General features: G+C 48.4%; 2 protein-coding genes across 23 annotated transcripts in view; both read right to left on the bottom strand.

The window, feature by feature from the left end:
* Positions 1-2,570, bottom strand: part of SRRM1 (serine and arginine repetitive matrix 1) — an 18,178-nt gene extending 15,608 nt beyond the window's left edge. For 14 of the 19 annotated variants that reach the window (XM_065041785.1, XM_065041786.1, XM_065041787.1 and 11 more), the window contains exons 1-2: positions 2,415-2,570; positions 163-252 (exon numbers count right to left, since the gene is read on the bottom strand). In XM_065041785.1, the coding sequence (XP_064897857.1) occupies positions 163-252; positions 2,415-2,435 (111 nt within the window). In that variant the 5' untranslated portion in view covers positions 2,436-2,570. Of the gene's footprint in view, positions 1-162; positions 253-2,414 lie in introns of those variants that run through there. The other 5 variants (XM_065041801.1, XM_065041802.1, XM_065041803.1 and 2 more) reach the window with 3 other exon arrangements.
* A 3,881-nt stretch (positions 2,571-6,451) lies between these two features.
* NCMAP (non-compact myelin associated protein) lies at positions 6,452-15,423 on the bottom strand. Of its 4 annotated transcripts, XM_065041926.1 has the most exons (5): positions 14,766-15,127; positions 9,541-9,594; positions 7,891-7,985; positions 7,688-7,772; positions 6,452-7,211 (listed from the first exon to the last, which is right to left on the bottom strand). In XM_065041926.1, the coding sequence occupies exons 3-5, from the start codon at positions 7,973-7,975 to the stop codon at positions 7,070-7,072; spliced, it is 312 nt and encodes a 103-aa protein (XP_064897998.1). In that variant the 5' UTR covers positions 7,976-7,985; positions 9,541-9,594; positions 14,766-15,127; the 3' UTR covers positions 6,452-7,069. The 4 variants fall into 4 exon arrangements, with proteins under 4 accessions (XP_064897998.1, XP_005513501.1, XP_013226243.1 ...); XM_005513444.4 differs by lacking the exons at positions 9,541-9,594; positions 14,766-15,127 and adding an exon at positions 15,276-15,423; XM_013370789.3 differs by lacking the exon at positions 9,541-9,594 and having other exon boundaries at positions 14,766-14,994.
* Positions 15,424-15,427: the final 4 nt, after the last annotated feature.

Genomic DNA, 15,427 nt, shown 5'->3' with positions numbered 1-15,427 from the left:
CTGTATCTCTGATGCTCAAATGGATATCCCAAATATCCTCCAGTATGGTTTCAGAGGAAAAGACATTCCTCACATTGCTGCACATACCACCCATATCCAACTACTCCACTGAGAATTGTCTTCAATTCATGTGTCTCACTTCCTATTTTATCCTCAACTTACCTTCTTTTCTAAGCATTCTGCAAATTTCAACTGCTTCAACAGCTTCTTCTGCTTGTTGCTGAAGCGATTGTCCTGTTCTGCACTTGTTCCCTAAAGCACAGGAAATAAAGGAAGATTTTTTCAGTCTGACATCCAGACATCTCCACATATTAGTTACCCCATGTCTGCACTGGCCAGTGCACAGCAGCACCAACCACACCACTCCACACAAACTCCTCAGAAAGGACAAGCTCTTTTTCCTCTGTCCAAGAACAAAAACATCGCATTGGTTTACAGTGACATGTATGAAAACTTTGGGTACATTTCTGTAAAGCAAATCAGCCAACAGGGAGCCAGCAAGAGCACAAAGAAAACTATTTTATTGATCATGCCCTGTTAAAAGTTCACCGACTCGTTCCACTTTCATGAACAGAAACTATAGGTTAATTCATTTGGAACTGAAAGGCTTGAACGTCCAGTTCTGGACAATTTATTTGCACAGCAGTAAACAGAACCACACATGAACAAGAGTATGTGCAGAACTGCATCCCAATACCAATGGCCTGATAATGATTCGAAAGAAACCCAGAGTTCACACCTGAAGGGAAGTTTATTCAGGAAACCTACTTGGCTGATGGAAAACACAGGAATTTAATACCATTTCCTACACACAGAAGAAGGTGCTGAGAACCAGCAATAACACAAGCTGCTAAGAACTAACAAAAGCTCAAATTCAAAGGTAGCCCAACCACTTCTTATGATCAGAAAACACCTCGAATTCGCAACATTAACAGCCTACAAAGCCATCAGATATTGCCAGGGAATTGAAACTATTAACATTCCCCTTTGCTGTTCTGGAATACAGGCTGATTGTGGCACGGGCACTTGCCAGGATTAAGTCTGTTTAAAACCCTTTAGAACATTTGCAGTTCACCGTGAGGTTTACACAACAGCACCAAAAGCAATACTTGTCAGATTACTCAAGTATTTAATGTTCTATGCTTTTAATTCTTTCACAACACAGAAGCCAGATGGAAAAGAATAAAAATTTTCTTTCCTGTTTATAACACAATCAAACAGTGGGTTTTTTCTTTTTTAAACAGCCACCTTTCACAGGCCACTATAATGAATACTAGATTTCTAATTATGTGGTTTCACTCCCAGTAATTCAGCTATCAATTAGAACTACTCGATTTGTAAACTTTTAAACTACTGCATTAGAGAGGACAAGTGTAGCGTCAACGTCATTTCTCTTCTCAGGAGCGCACATTAACACAAAACTGAATAAAGCGAAGGGTTACGTGTGCCCTCATGTATTAAGAGCATCCTAGTTGCAGGAATGCAAAATAATTGGGCTGAAGAGGTGAATGAATCTTGAAAAAGTTAACTGCATGTAAATTTAAGTACTCTCAGACACATAGGTTTTCAAAACTGTTAAAAAAACGGAATAAAATAGGTTCATTCCACGTAACAAAAGGTTGAAAATAAACGCACCCCAGGTATGTTACGGTTCATTAGTCTCTGCAGAAAATACAGCACAGCTGTTAATAAAAACTCAATAATAAAAAAAAATAAATACCTATCTAAAAACCTAGCGTAGTTTCTTTTTATTTCGAATGTGCTTAATAAGCCTCATGTCGCAATCTACAAGTTTCTTTCCAAAAAAAAAAAAAAAAAAAGGAGGAGTTTTATTTGCTTCGAATGTGGACACCAAAGCGCATTTCCCTGCACAACCCGGTTCACCTCCCGCCGGCCTTTCCTTCCACATCTCCTCATGTTCCAGGGCCGGCAGCACAGGGACGTCCCTTCCGCCGCCGGGAGCAGCGGCCCGGCCGCCCCGAGGCCCCGCGCAGGCACGGGCGCTCACAGGCCGCACCGGGCGCGGGGCCGGGTCGGGCGAGCGCAGCCCTCGGGGGCGGCGAGGGAGCCGCGGACACGCGTGTCACAGAGCGCGGCCCCCTCCGGCGAGCCCCGGCCTGCAACAGAAAATCCCGTCCCGGCCGCTCCGCTCCCCCTCCCCACCCCCCGGCGCCGCGGCCTGGCGGGCGGCCCGGGCCGCACCGGCCTCCTTCCCGCCGCCATTTTCTTCGCGGCGTCTCCTCACAGGAGCCTGCGCAGGGCGGAGGCGGGGAGAGGTTGGGAGGGGGGGCGCGGCGCCAGCGGCTTCCCCCGCGGCGGAGAGGCCTGAGGCGGCCCGGCTCGGCCGCGCGTTCCCCGCCGGGGCTGTCCCGCTGCCTCCTCCGCCCGCCCGGCCCGCCGGGGTCGGCACTTACGCGGAAGAACCCCGCGTCCATCTTGGCTCCTCCGCCTCCTCCTGGTCGCGGCGCGCTGCCGTCCCGGCGTGCACCGCGCGCCCGCAAGCCCCCTCGCACACTCGCCGCGCTGGGGGAGGGAAGGGGGCGGAGCCGGACGCTCCGCAAAGCCTCTCCCGGCGCTCTCTGATTGGTGGAGGCGCCCGCGGAGGGTCCGTGAGCGCGCGGGAGCCGGCCAATCAGAAAGCGCGGTGTTCCGCCGGGGTGAGGGGGTGGTGGCGGTGAATCCTCCTCTCGCGAGACGTTGACGTTCAGCGCAGAAGCCGGATGCGCGCGGGGCGCGGGTCAGGTGACCTCAGCGGCGCGTGCGCGGCTGTTAACGGCCGTGACCGGTCCCTCAGTGGCGGCAGCGGCACCTGCGGTCCCTTCGGCCCCCTCAGCCCTCTCGGTCCCCTGCGCGAGCACGGCGGCTCCTTCACAGAGTCACAGAATGTCAGGGGTTGGGAGGGCCCTGGAAAGCTCATCCAGTGCAATCCCCCCATGGAGCAGGAACACCCAGATGAGGTTACACAGGAAGGTGTCCAGGCGGGTTGGAATGTCTGCACAGAAGGAGACTCCACAACCCCCTGGGCAGCCTGGGCCAGGCTCTGCCACCCTCACTGAGAAGAAGTTTCTTCTCAAATTTAAGCGGAACCTCCTGTGTTCCAGTTTGCACCCATTGCCCCTTGTCCTGTCACTGGTTGTCACCAGAAGAGTCTGGCTCCATCCTCCTGGCACTCCCCCTTTCCATATTGATCCCCAGGAATGAGTCCCCCCTCAGTCTCCTCTTGTCCAGCTCCAGAGCCCCAGCTCCCTCAGCCTTTCCTCACACGGGAGATGCTCCACTCCCTCCAGCATCTTGGTGGCTGCGCTGGACTCTCTGCAGCAGTTCCCTGTCCTGCTGGAACTGAGGGGCCACAGCTGGACACAATATTCCAGGTGTGGTCTCCCCAGGGCAGAGCAGAGGGGCAGGAGAACCTCTCTGACCTACTGACCACCCCCTTCTAACCCACCCCAGGTACCATTGGCTTCCTGGCCACAAGGGCCCAGTGCTGGCTCATGGTCACCCTGCTGTCCCCAGGACCCCCAGGTCCCTTTTCTCCAACAGGTCATTCCCCAACTTATACTGAAACCTGCAGTTCATTGGGGTTAATACAAATTTATCCAAAGTAACAGCCCTGGGGTTTTATCCAAAAGAAGCTCGTATATCCTTTAAAAAGGAAACACTAGGTTCCTTTAAATAAAGTTATACTTAAAGCACAACAGCTGCTTCCTGTTTTATCAGCAATTATTGGTATCTGTCACATGTGAGAGACATGTGGGTTTACAGATGTTGTTTTGGGAAATAAATTCATTATGGGACTTGAGAAAAGACCCAAAGAACATTATTGGATTTTAACCGCTTAGACTCGCAATGATCGTTCCCTTCATTTTGCACAGTGTTCAACTCGGCTGCTGAATGTTCCTGGCAAAGGGAAGGGAAAGGGAAAGGGAAAGGGAAAGGGAAAGGGAAAGGGAAAGGGAAAGGGAAAGGAAAGGAAAGGAAAGGAAAGGAAAGGAAAGGAAAGGAAAGGAAAGGAAAGGGGTGCAGGTAGACTCTGAAAATTAGTAAAGTTGGCAACTAAACTTGGAATTACTTAATGGTTTTATCTGTTGAGAAATAGGAGCTGCAAGCTGGGAGGAGGACACTAGGTGGGGCTGCGTGCTCCCTCCTGGAATAACCTGGTGACGGTTTCCCAAGGGGTGGAAGCGGCTGTACAGTTTTGGAAACCAGGACTTGCTCAGCAGTGAAAATTCCAACATCTCACTCCTGTGCCGGCACCACTGAAGTGCCAGTGAGAACGAAGAATCCAACCTATTGAAGCCATAAATTCTGGAAGCCTTTTAGGAGCAAGAAAAACAATATTATTGCAAGACCCACTGCGGATAACTATTGAGTATGGCCTTAAAAACCATTTCAGTGGTATTTTTCATTAGATGACCAAATGTTCTCGTTGTCACTGCTGAATACAGCCCCGGTGGTGTTTTGTGAAGAAACTTTAACCAAAGAACAGAGTAAGGAACTGGAAAGGTGTCTCGTATCACATCGCTGAGCAAGGAGGCGCTCAGAGGCTCCGTGTTGCTGAGGGTTCAAGTTTGTGTTAATATACAACTTTGAATTTATTTGTAGAACTTCATGGGTAATCTCTAATGAGTTTGTGTTAATCAGTTTATACATTACACTTATATTGCCTGTTCTCTCCAAAGTGTGGGATTTCTTCAACAAACCAATTTGCAATATCAGCTTTAGCTTGTGTGGTTTTTAACCAGCAGGTTCACCTGATGGCAAATCTGCACGCAAAGGGGAACTTTCTTCCAAAAACAGGAGGTTTGAAAGTGGACGCCGGGTGCGAGGACAGGGCAGGTCAAATCAGCTGCTATTGCTGGACATGGACAGCGCAGGATTGTTCCTGGAAAACTGTTAAATCCGCAGCAAATGACACAAGCGTTACAGTGGTAATGCAGTGGAAATACCGTGTTTTTTGTTTCTCAATAAGGTGATTTTGCTCGGTCAGCACAAGCTCTGGATTTTGCTGACAGGAGGCAGAACGGATCGTGGGGCCTCCCAGGCTGTGCCAACATACAACAGATTTTACTGGTAAAACAGCACACTTTGAATTTTTCAGATTGAGCAATTCCAGCGTGGCCAAGGCTGAAATTCTCCTGCCAGTAACAGTAATTCTACTGATCTAGAATTGCTTATGGAAGTATTGCTTGTTCTGCTTCAGTGAAGCAAAGTCAACCTCATTATTCTGAAATTCTGTAAACATAATTTGCTAGAAGGAGGTCTGGCTGAGTATGTTAAAAATAACAGTAAGACGGAGCTTTTCTAACCATCTTGATTTTGATACAGTGGGACATGCCCAAGAAACATTCTCAGCTGTCCAGAGACAGGAACAGGAAATTGGCACCTGCAGTCCCTTCTGAATGATGATACCAATCATTCCTGCCACAAAAACTAACTTCGAGAACTAGGACAAGTAAAATATTTACAAGATTTAGAAACTTCACAAACAGCTGTCTTAATATTTAGTTTGGAATTCAAACTGTGCTTCGGTTTCATATGAAAAAAAAATATTGCAAAGTAATCGGATTTCGTTTCTGCACAAAAATACCAGTCAGGAAAAATATTCGAGAGATGCATTTACATCTTGGAAAACATATATCAACTTATCGCTCCAGCCTCTCAGTATTTTATGATGAGACCAGTCAGCTTTGCTTTGGCAGTGCTGATTTAAGGTTGTGACTGATGGTGACGGGTCGGCATATTGGCAAGAACAGCAAGTGAACCGCTATGGGACAAGATGCTTTAAAGCTGCAGGCTCTCTGTGATAATTCAGTTAGACACAAGTAACCTCTCTCTCCAGGTCCCCAAGAGGAGCTGAAACCCCTACTAACAGTTTTACTAAGATCTACAAACAGGCTGGAGCCCTCTAACGGCCACAGCAACCTGGAGCAAACCCATAGTAGCAACCACGTGCAAGACACAAAATAAATCCAGATTATAACAATACCAAATCGCATCATGGCCATTCAAGCAGGTGATTCCCTAAAATTTAAGATGCTTGTGTCAAAGAGTGTAGCTGTATCTCAGAGCCTCACCTAGTTTATTTAAAACAGCGTTTAACTCCTTGATTTCTTGCTAATTCCATCTGTTCCATCAGCCAGTGTTTCGGGGCTGCTTTGATCCACACGCTCGAGACAATCGGCCACTGACCATCCGACAATGCTGCTGTGTGTTGGCACGCGGTGGGCTGTGAATATCCTCGGGAATGTCGTTGTTGCATTACTGTACACCCACACTTGCAAAACAACATCATTTCTGGTTACTTTCTAGAATAAAAAAAACCCTAAAATAGTTCAAGGCCAGTCTGTATTAGAGAACAAAGCATTTCAGTAGCTGTATAAAGCTTCGCATGCTTTATGCTGCCTTCCCGTGCTTACTCTTGACAGGAGAGTGAAAACCCTTAGACACTGAGTTCATTTGGAAACAGACAGGTTACCCAATTTATAGAAATATTGTAAAAATACTTGGAAATAAAAAGCAACTTTCATCTAAAACCATACACGTGTGGCATTAGAAACACAAAAGATGAGTAAAGATAAATACAATGTTGATACTTCCTGCACTATCCATCATGTATAAAATTACACACCTGTTTCACATAAATGGTGACAAACCCGCGTTCACCCTGAGTTGTAGCTTGTGTGTCCAAATTTTTCTTCCCATGTATCATCCATCACTGCTGAACAGGAAAAGCTCCAACTCTCTGAGTAAGCAAAAGCTCCATGAAATAGGAGTCTGCACCCTTTCTTCCAACGAACGGGCTTGGCTGACTCGGTCTCTCCGTACCCAGAGCTCCGTAAGACGCTCACAGCATTTCTGATGATTCCTGTGCCTCCACCAGCTGATTTCAACCATATGAAAAGTATCCAGACCTTTTATTTTTCATCCCAAAGAAGATAAATCACAATCTATAGACAAAACACCAGCTTGTTGCTGTTCCAAACGCAGCGTCGCTTTGCTGAGGAGTCCTGGGTCTGTGTGAAGAAGAATTTCATCTCTTTTCTTTCCCAGAGAGGACCAGTGTTCCCAGTTACCTGCTCTGCATGTGGATGTCGACTGGGATGAAAGTCACTACGGGGTGCTGAGACGTGCTAGTGCTGTTCTGCCCTAACGCGGGTGGCATCGCTGGTTTGGTGGCTTTGGGTTCCAGCTCTCGCTTCACTCTCATGCGTCTGTAAGAGTAAAAATGAACACTTCGTTGTGGTGTCTCCCATGGTAAGTACTGGAAAGGTTCCTGCAGGAGCAGGTTACATCAAACAGCTACTGAAAAGTCAATACAAGCCAGGATTTCATCCCAAAGATACTAAAATGGCCAACAAGTGCTTATAGAGCATCAAAGTCTAACCCAATGCCCCGAAAAGGGAAATCCAGCTCCTCTCTGGCACCCTCGGATCTTTCCTGTGTCAACAGGAACCCCCAAAAAGAGCTTCCCTCGAGCACCCTCCATCAATAACCTCTTTCTGCTTCCTATCAATTCAATCACAACCCTGACGGTGAGATTCAGGACACTTCAATCAAGCACATTATAGTTTGGTTTCTCCCAGAAATTCTCAGCAGCAACTACTGAAATGTTCTGGTAGATGAGAGCACACGTAACGGTGATTTCAGTTTATCTTGCCTTGGTGAAGTCCAGAACTTGGCCACATACCTGTTATACGTTTTCAATATGAGCAGAACCACTGTAAATATAATAATCACTCCTACTACGATGGCAGCAACTATTGCTCCAGAACCTAATAGGGAAGCAGAAAGGGACAAAAGTCTTATTTAGAAAGTTGGCATTGTGCTGTTTGAAGTTTGCTAAGTTCAAGGTCCATTAAAAAAGAGCCACCGCCCTACTACTTTTCTTACTTTGATAGAGACTTTGCGCTTGAGATTTTGCGGTCACATTTACTGAAAACTGAGTGTTATTGATGGGCGGCGCGGCTGTCGTCATCTTGATTCACCTATGGAAGAAAGAAAAGAATAATTTTATAAAATATTAACCAAAATTTGACAGTGATAATTAGGCAACTACCCATTGAAGACTGAGAGCCTATGAAGTGCAGGCTCACTGAACTGGGGTTCTTATCCCACAACAGAAAATAAAACAGGGAAATGTGACTATGACGGAAAGTTGACGTGAGTTCAAACGGGCACCTCACTCATCCCAGTGTCATCCCAGGCCTGGAACAGGACAAGCCTGCAAGGGAACAGCTGAAAACACGCCTGCTCTTGCATTCTGGTAGGGTAAAATTGTAGCTCTAGAAAGAGCAGCCCGTGTGTTTACTGATTTTATAAGTGTTTTCCAAATGTTTTCTAAATGTGACTTGCAACCTTAGCCATTAAAAGCCTGCTTCAGCCTGAGGAGGGTGTGAAAACCACTTCAAACTGACCTCTGAAACCATTTCAGCTCCCAGCTTCACAGAGCTAATACCCTCAAACTATCCATTGAAAATTAGATTATTCTTCACCACTTCATACTGGAATTGAGTTTCCCAAATATGAAAGGAGCCTCCCTTCCCTTCCCTTCCTTTCCCTTCCTTTCCCTTCCTTTCCTTTCCCTTCCCTTCCCTTCCCTTCCCTTCCCTTCCCTTCCCTTCCCTTCCCTTCCCTTCCCTTCCCTTCCCTTCCCTTCCCTTCCCTTCCCCCTTGTTGACATTTTCCTAAAGGCTTCTGCCAAGGAGCATCCGTCAAATAAAACACCTGTAGTGGCGGGGTCAAGTTTTGGAAGACAAGGAGGACACAGTTCTGATGGCTTTCAACAGGTTTTGGGGTTGTTTCTGTATTGTTTTGGGGTTGTTTCGGTGTCGTTTCGGGGTGGGGAGGCCAGTAGCTGAGCCAACACCCGATGTGAAGTTGGGGGGCTCCACAAATGGATGGGTGAGGAATGAGAAACATCAGTAACATCCGGAAGGGAAAACATCAGAGTCTGCTGGGGTGGGAGGGGTCAGAACTGCAAGGTCAATTCATCAAATACTTCAGTCCTCTTAAGTTAAAAAGGTTGGGGGGGTTCTTTAAAAAAAACAACAAAAATAACTCAGTCTTGAGTCTGTAACTGGGTCACTCTCCTCGGACTGAATGATTCCTTTGTTTAGCCAAGGCCAAGTTAATTCAGCAACGTGATCGTCCACTGTAGTCGTCGATCTTTCCACGCTGAAAGAAACACTTTGCGTTTCGAGTCTGCCCAGGATAACCGTACAGCACAGCCCGGGAGAACCCACGAGAGGCACCAGCAGCGCCGGCCCCCCCGGCTTCCCCCCCATCCCTCCCAAACCACGGCGCTGCGGGCTGCACCGCTGAGACCGAAAAGGCTGCGGAAAGCCGAGCAAGTATTTTGGCTACGGACATAATTCAGAAAAAGCCACATCCAACTTTCACCTTGTTGCTCCCGACCAGGAGAGCACAAATTCCACACTCACACAAGTGTTTTTCTCCTCCTCTGGCTACTCAAATAAAAATCCCAAATACAGCAGGCCAAATATCTCACTATTAAGCCATGTAATATTCATACTTACTAACCTCCATCTGGTTCAAACCACCCTGGTAATGGTGAGCTATTTCTGCATGAGTCACCTATAACCAAAGAATTTTTATGGTTGTCAGTGAAACCGCCTGTTTACAAGAAGGATTATTTTATCCAGCAGGGTGTAGCGATCTCAGATGCAATTTGAAAAATGCATGTTTGGGTTTTTTTCCTGTATTATGTAGCAGGTAAAGAGGCGCAAGGTGTGTGTCTGAGGTGCGGATGCTGCAGGTGAAGCGGAGCAGTCTCGGCTCCATTCCTGCCCTCTGAATCACACCGTCATCCTGACCAAGCCTGTGCTGCCAAACACAAGGACCCAGCAAAGCCCATTGACACCCGTGGGAACCAACCAGGTGTCACAGGCTGGACCCTCCTCTGTTTAGAAAGAAAAACACATTGGAAACTCAAGAGCGCTCCAGAAGAGCTGTATAACAAGGGAGAAGAAATGGACTTTGACACAGCAATCGCAGGACATTCTTTCTTCATGACACAGGGCGAGCACTTCCCTCTCTGCACACACACCTGCCGGGGTTTGAGAGCCACTAATCCACCCGCGGCTCTTGAGACTGGGGGTGGAGGCACACACCAATGGTTATTTTTGCGTCCTTACATTATGGAGCTGGAAATGTTGCTATAAAGTCAAGCTTTGGGCACGTTTCCATGTAAAACACCTTTGCAGATACAACCTAAAGGTTGGTTTTGGCAAGTGGCAGCAATGCCCCCGTTTGTACAACCTTCCTGCCTCCCCCTGCCCCCATTTCAAGCTGAATGGCCTCATTTCCAGTGGTCTGGGGATCAGAATTCAGCTGTCAAGCGGCTCCTGCAGCACCTGGCAATGACAGGAGAGGGTGACAGCGAACAGAGGGGTTTGTTTGAGCTTTTTCAGGTGCTGGTTAAGGAAGACACACAAATTCAGCGCTTTGCCACCCAGAAAAAGGTGGGGTTTGCATCGAGCTGTGTTGCAGCCTTTAAATGAGACACCAAGTCAGCTATTGTTCCTCCAGTGGTAATATATACTAATTTTGACTCAGAAGCTCAATTAGAGAATTAATTCATCCTTTCAACGGCACTGCTGCACAGATAGTATTTTCATCTTACACTGTGGCCAAACACAGGTTGAAAAACTGGTGAGTTTTCCTTCCTTATCCAGGTCTAAAGAAAAGCATCATGAGCCACCAGAACCATGAACATCACCGGGGGGTTGAGACAAACTGTCATTTCAGAAAGTAATAACAACACAATGTGCTTCAGTGAGACCTGAATGTGCCCGAATTTACCTTGTGAGGCTCTAAAAGGGACGAAGGGGGTGGAAAAAAACCCAAGTTCAAACCGGTTCGCAGGAGCTGAGGCATAAACGTGGCCTTGGGCAAACAGCCGCGCTCTGTATGGAGCCTGTGTATCCCAACGTGTCCTGATGTCAGACCAGCACCTTTATATAAGCATTTGTCTCAGGTTCTGGCATGAGCTCTCCAGGTTTAGCTGTTGTTAAAACACATATTAAAAGCCTTTCGTTTCTTTGCCAAGACAAAGTTACATAGAACTGCAGGCAACTCTGCAAGAAAAACCAACCCAAACAAACCAGTAATTCTACCTGCGTGGTTTATACCCTGAGAGGGGCTAAAAATCCTCAGCTCACACAGATGCCAAGAGCTGAGAAGTGAAGGCAGGTCCCCAGGAAGGAACGCTGGCGTTTGGAAATATGAACCAGATTTTGGCGTTGACTTGCACTGGTCAAAGTCTAAACCGGAGTATGACCTGCAGATCTCTCATTTTCTGCCGTAAAACCCTAGGCTGCACACATCACAGTATCACAGTATGTTTGGGATTGGAAGGGCCCTGGAAAGCTCATGCAGTGCAATCCCCCCGTGGAGCAGGAACACCCAGATGAGGTTACACAGGAAGGTGTCCAGGCGGGTTGGAATGTCTGCACAGAAGGAGACTCCACAACCCCCTGGGCAGCCTGGGCCAGGCTCTGCCACCCTCACCCCAACAAGTTGCTTCTCATCTTTAAGTGGAACCTCCTGTGTTCCAGTTTGCACCCATTGCCCCTTGTCCTGTCACTGGCTGTCACCCAGAAGAGCCTGGCTCCATCCTCGTGGCACTCACCTTTTATATATTTATAAACATTAATAAGGTCACCCCTTAGTCTCCTCTTCTCCAAACTAAAGAGACCCAGCTCACATTTCTGCTCTAATGCACTAATTCATGGGAACGACAGAAACTCAGCGAATTGCATTCACATCATAAAAACAGCCTCGATCCTCCCGGGTAGGACTGTCCCTGCAGACACGCCAAACAAGCCAGAGGTACTTTCCCACTGGTTACGGGCCAGATCTACGGCATGGTCGGATTAGAAGAGCTGTTCAGACACTTGTGACATGTATGTCAGAACAGGAATTGAACTGAACATGGAAAACCCCCACCCAAGCCGCTACCACACCGGTGATGTCCCAGCAGCCCAAAACTTGCGCTGCTCAAGCATCGCCCCCAGCCGGGTTACAGAGCTGTTCCGTGGTGTCTGTCGGGTTGTGCTCAGGTGCCTGTTGTTGAATTCTTTTCACTGACAAATATCATATATATCACCTAAAGCTTCCCCTTGCCTTATCCAGGATTTCCCATGCTGGACCCAAGCACACTTCACTACTTTCTTAGGTTCCCAGGCAGACCTGTGGAAGCTGGGATGCATAAAACCCTTTCCATCCAGAAACGCTAAACAAACCTGAAATTTTAAACTAATACATCATCCAAAATAAAACGGTCTGTTTAATGTGCTGGGATTATATAGTAAGGCTTTATAAATACATTGATAATAAATCATTCGGTCCAACAGTTGGAGGAAACTGAGTTATTTCATTGTTTAGATCTGCAGTGATACGTTTAAGAGGAAATGGAACAACATTTTAAAACAAAACTGCTATTTAAATGCAATGCACAGATATATCAGATGTCAAGAGATCCAGGAGCGATTTTGCAGCTTGCTCTTGAAAGGAGCGTTAGAGGTTTTACTTTGTCATGGCCACAGCAATGGCAGACGAAAATGCCCTTGTGCTCAAGCACTTGAAAAGCAGCGACTGTTGCAGAAGGTGCAAAGTATCACAGGAGCCCCAAACCCCCATGGGCTCCTTAAACCCGACATGGTCCGAAGCCTTTGATTGCAATCCTGTAGCTCTGCCCACTGATAAGGTCTCATGTATTGCTGGGAGCACTCAGGAGGGGGCACAAGAGGGGAGGGTGTGTAATTAACAGTTAAATATTACCCAGAAAAAATTGATTCAGAAAGAAGAAAAATCCCTCCGGGCACCTCTGTGAACCTCAAGGCAGGAGCGACTCATGGGGGAGGGCGAATGAGAGTCAAGGGGACAGATTCTAGAAGCCATCGACATGAGCGCTCAGATGGAAAGCAAGAAAGCAAACCTGGGCTGAACCCTCGGTGTCACTGCGTGTGTCACCGGCGTCGTGTCACGCGTCCTTCAAATCACGCCACCCCACAATTGGTCTCTGCTGTTCAAGGAAGTCCCAGCAAACCGCTCGTTGGTGACAAATTCAGTGGATCTGGACAAATAAACCACAGAAGAGCAGCTTGCCCTTGAGGTCGGGCTGTCCTCGCAGAGGAACGTCCGCCTCCTTTGTGTGTGTAGCGCTCTAGGAAACGCTCCGGTGCTGCAGGACCCGCTGCAGCCGTTCGGCAGCACCCGCTCTGGGCAGACACCAGCACCCCACGGGGTGTTCAGCGCCGGTGGATTCACCCCCTGAGCGCAGCAGCTGCCGGTCGGAGCCCATCGATACTCGCTGCATCACTCCTGGGCTTCTCCGCCACCTTTGTGCCCGATTCACTGTTTTATTGCCATCAGTAAGAAGAAGAATTTAGTGTAACTAATGAAAGTCATGCTTTCAGTAGCAGTAGGAAGATAGGAGCAAGGCTGGACTGGAAACCTTCATGAATTACTGGCAAGCCGGTGTCCTGCCCCGGGGACAGGGGGCTGAGGACTCTCGTGGCACAATGTGCTCCCCAGCACTGCATCTGCTGCAATTCCAGCTGCTCAGCTACCAGCAAAACCCAAAGCTCGATACTGTTGTAAGAACCTCTCCAAGTTTCACATCCTTAAGTGTTAAAAAAGAGAATTCCGTATGTGACACAGAAACGCCAGCTCCTTCCCTTCACAACCAGCAGGACAAAGGAAGGCAGTCACAAGATTCCTTCAAGTACTGCACATGCCGGCTTGTTGGATCGATAAGGCACGTTCCCCTCTTCCAAGAACACCATGTAGACAAACACGTAAGCAGCGCGATACTTGGCGCTTACACCTGATCCTCCATCAGAACTGCTCCAAGCTCCTGGTGAGCCCCCCATGTCTGACCCAGCACCCCCAGCCCATCCACACAGCCCGACAATAACTCACCCATCACCGTGCTGCCTTTGCCTTCTGCCTAATCGCTAAATCAAACCCTCATGTCCAAACACTTCATCAGCACAATGTATCGCATCAGGGAAAGCTGTTTACAAAATACTATGCTTTCTTTTCCTGGGATATAAAGGACATTAACTACCATGAGAAACGAGAAAGTGCAGTTCAAATCTATAAGCAACTTCAGCTTATTCCCAAATAATGGAAGCAGTATCGTTTTGTTCTGTGCTGGAGACGCTCAGCGAATTGTATCTCCAAGCTTTCTAGTTCCTGTTGGGTTAAACATCAGTCTACCAGCCCTTCCTAACATGCTGCTCAGCAGATATAAAATGGAAAAGAAATAAAGAAAACCAAACCCAAACCACCAACAAAACCTTATTTATGTTGCTGGGGTTGAATAAGTCAGGATAAGAGATTCAGCCCATCCACAGTGATGAAAAGATGGTACTACCGAGAGAACAACCTTCCAAGCAGATGCGCAAACTCCTCTGTGGGGAGGAAGCAACTTGCCAGATCAGTTCCAGTCCCTGTACCTCGGAGGTTTCTAATTAATGAAAGAACTGCTAAAGCGGCCGATCAGCAGAAAATCGGCCGATGACGTCTGCTCTGTATTTCTTTTTGGTTTAGAGCTACCGATAAAGAACGTGGCTGCACGCAGAAACATTTACACACAATCGCACCCAAACCCGGAGTCACCCCCCTCAGCGCCCATTTCCAACCATTTCGCCGGCAGCACAAAGTAACTTGCAGCAGCAAAGTCCCGTTTCCACCGATTCCCAGCGCAGATCCGTCCATCCCACCCTCCGCCAGCTCACCCGAGGCCGCTCCGCTCCGGGGTTCCGGGGCTCCGGGACCGGCCCGCGGTGCCGCCGCCGCCCCGCGCTCCCCCGGCCGGGGCCGCCTCAGCCCCCGGGAGCGCGGGCGGTGCCGCTGCCGGTACCGGGGGGCCCAGCCCGGCCCCGCCGCTGCAGGTGGTTCCCCCGGGGCCGCCCAGCTCGGCCCGGCCCCCGGCACCGCCTCCCCGAGCCGAGGGGGCAGAGCCCCGGCTGGAAGGCGCGGGCACCGGCGGGGCTGGAGGGGACGGAGCGGAGGGGAAAGGTGCTCACGGTGCACGGGTTTCTACACCGAACCTCCAGTTTAACCCCCCAGCACAAAAACGCAGAGGTTTTCTCAGAGGAATTTAAGAGTTTCAAGATGCAATTATATATCTTTTCTTCTGTACCAACGTTAGTCGCTTCCAGCTAAACCCAATCACACTAAACCCCCGTGCAGATACCACAGCTCCTTAAAACCACAGATTGAAATCTCAGTTAAGGATTACTCACCGCTCATGTTTTCAAAGGGAATAAATTCAGTTTCAATGGTTTCTTTACAATTTGCCTCATCCTGCATAAACAAGAAGAGACATGAGGCTCATTCTGGGAAGAGGAGCGGAATTCCAGCTGCAGATGGGCTGGATCTCTCGCTAGAGTAGCAG

Source organism: Columba livia, chromosome 26 (genome assembly GCF_036013475.1).
Source record: "Columba livia isolate bColLiv1 breed racing homer chromosome 26, bColLiv1.pat.W.v2, whole genome shotgun sequence".
NCBI classification, from domain to species: domain Eukaryota; kingdom Metazoa; phylum Chordata; class Aves; order Columbiformes; family Columbidae; genus Columba; species Columba livia.
This window is presented reverse-complemented; position numbering and strand designations above follow the sequence as displayed.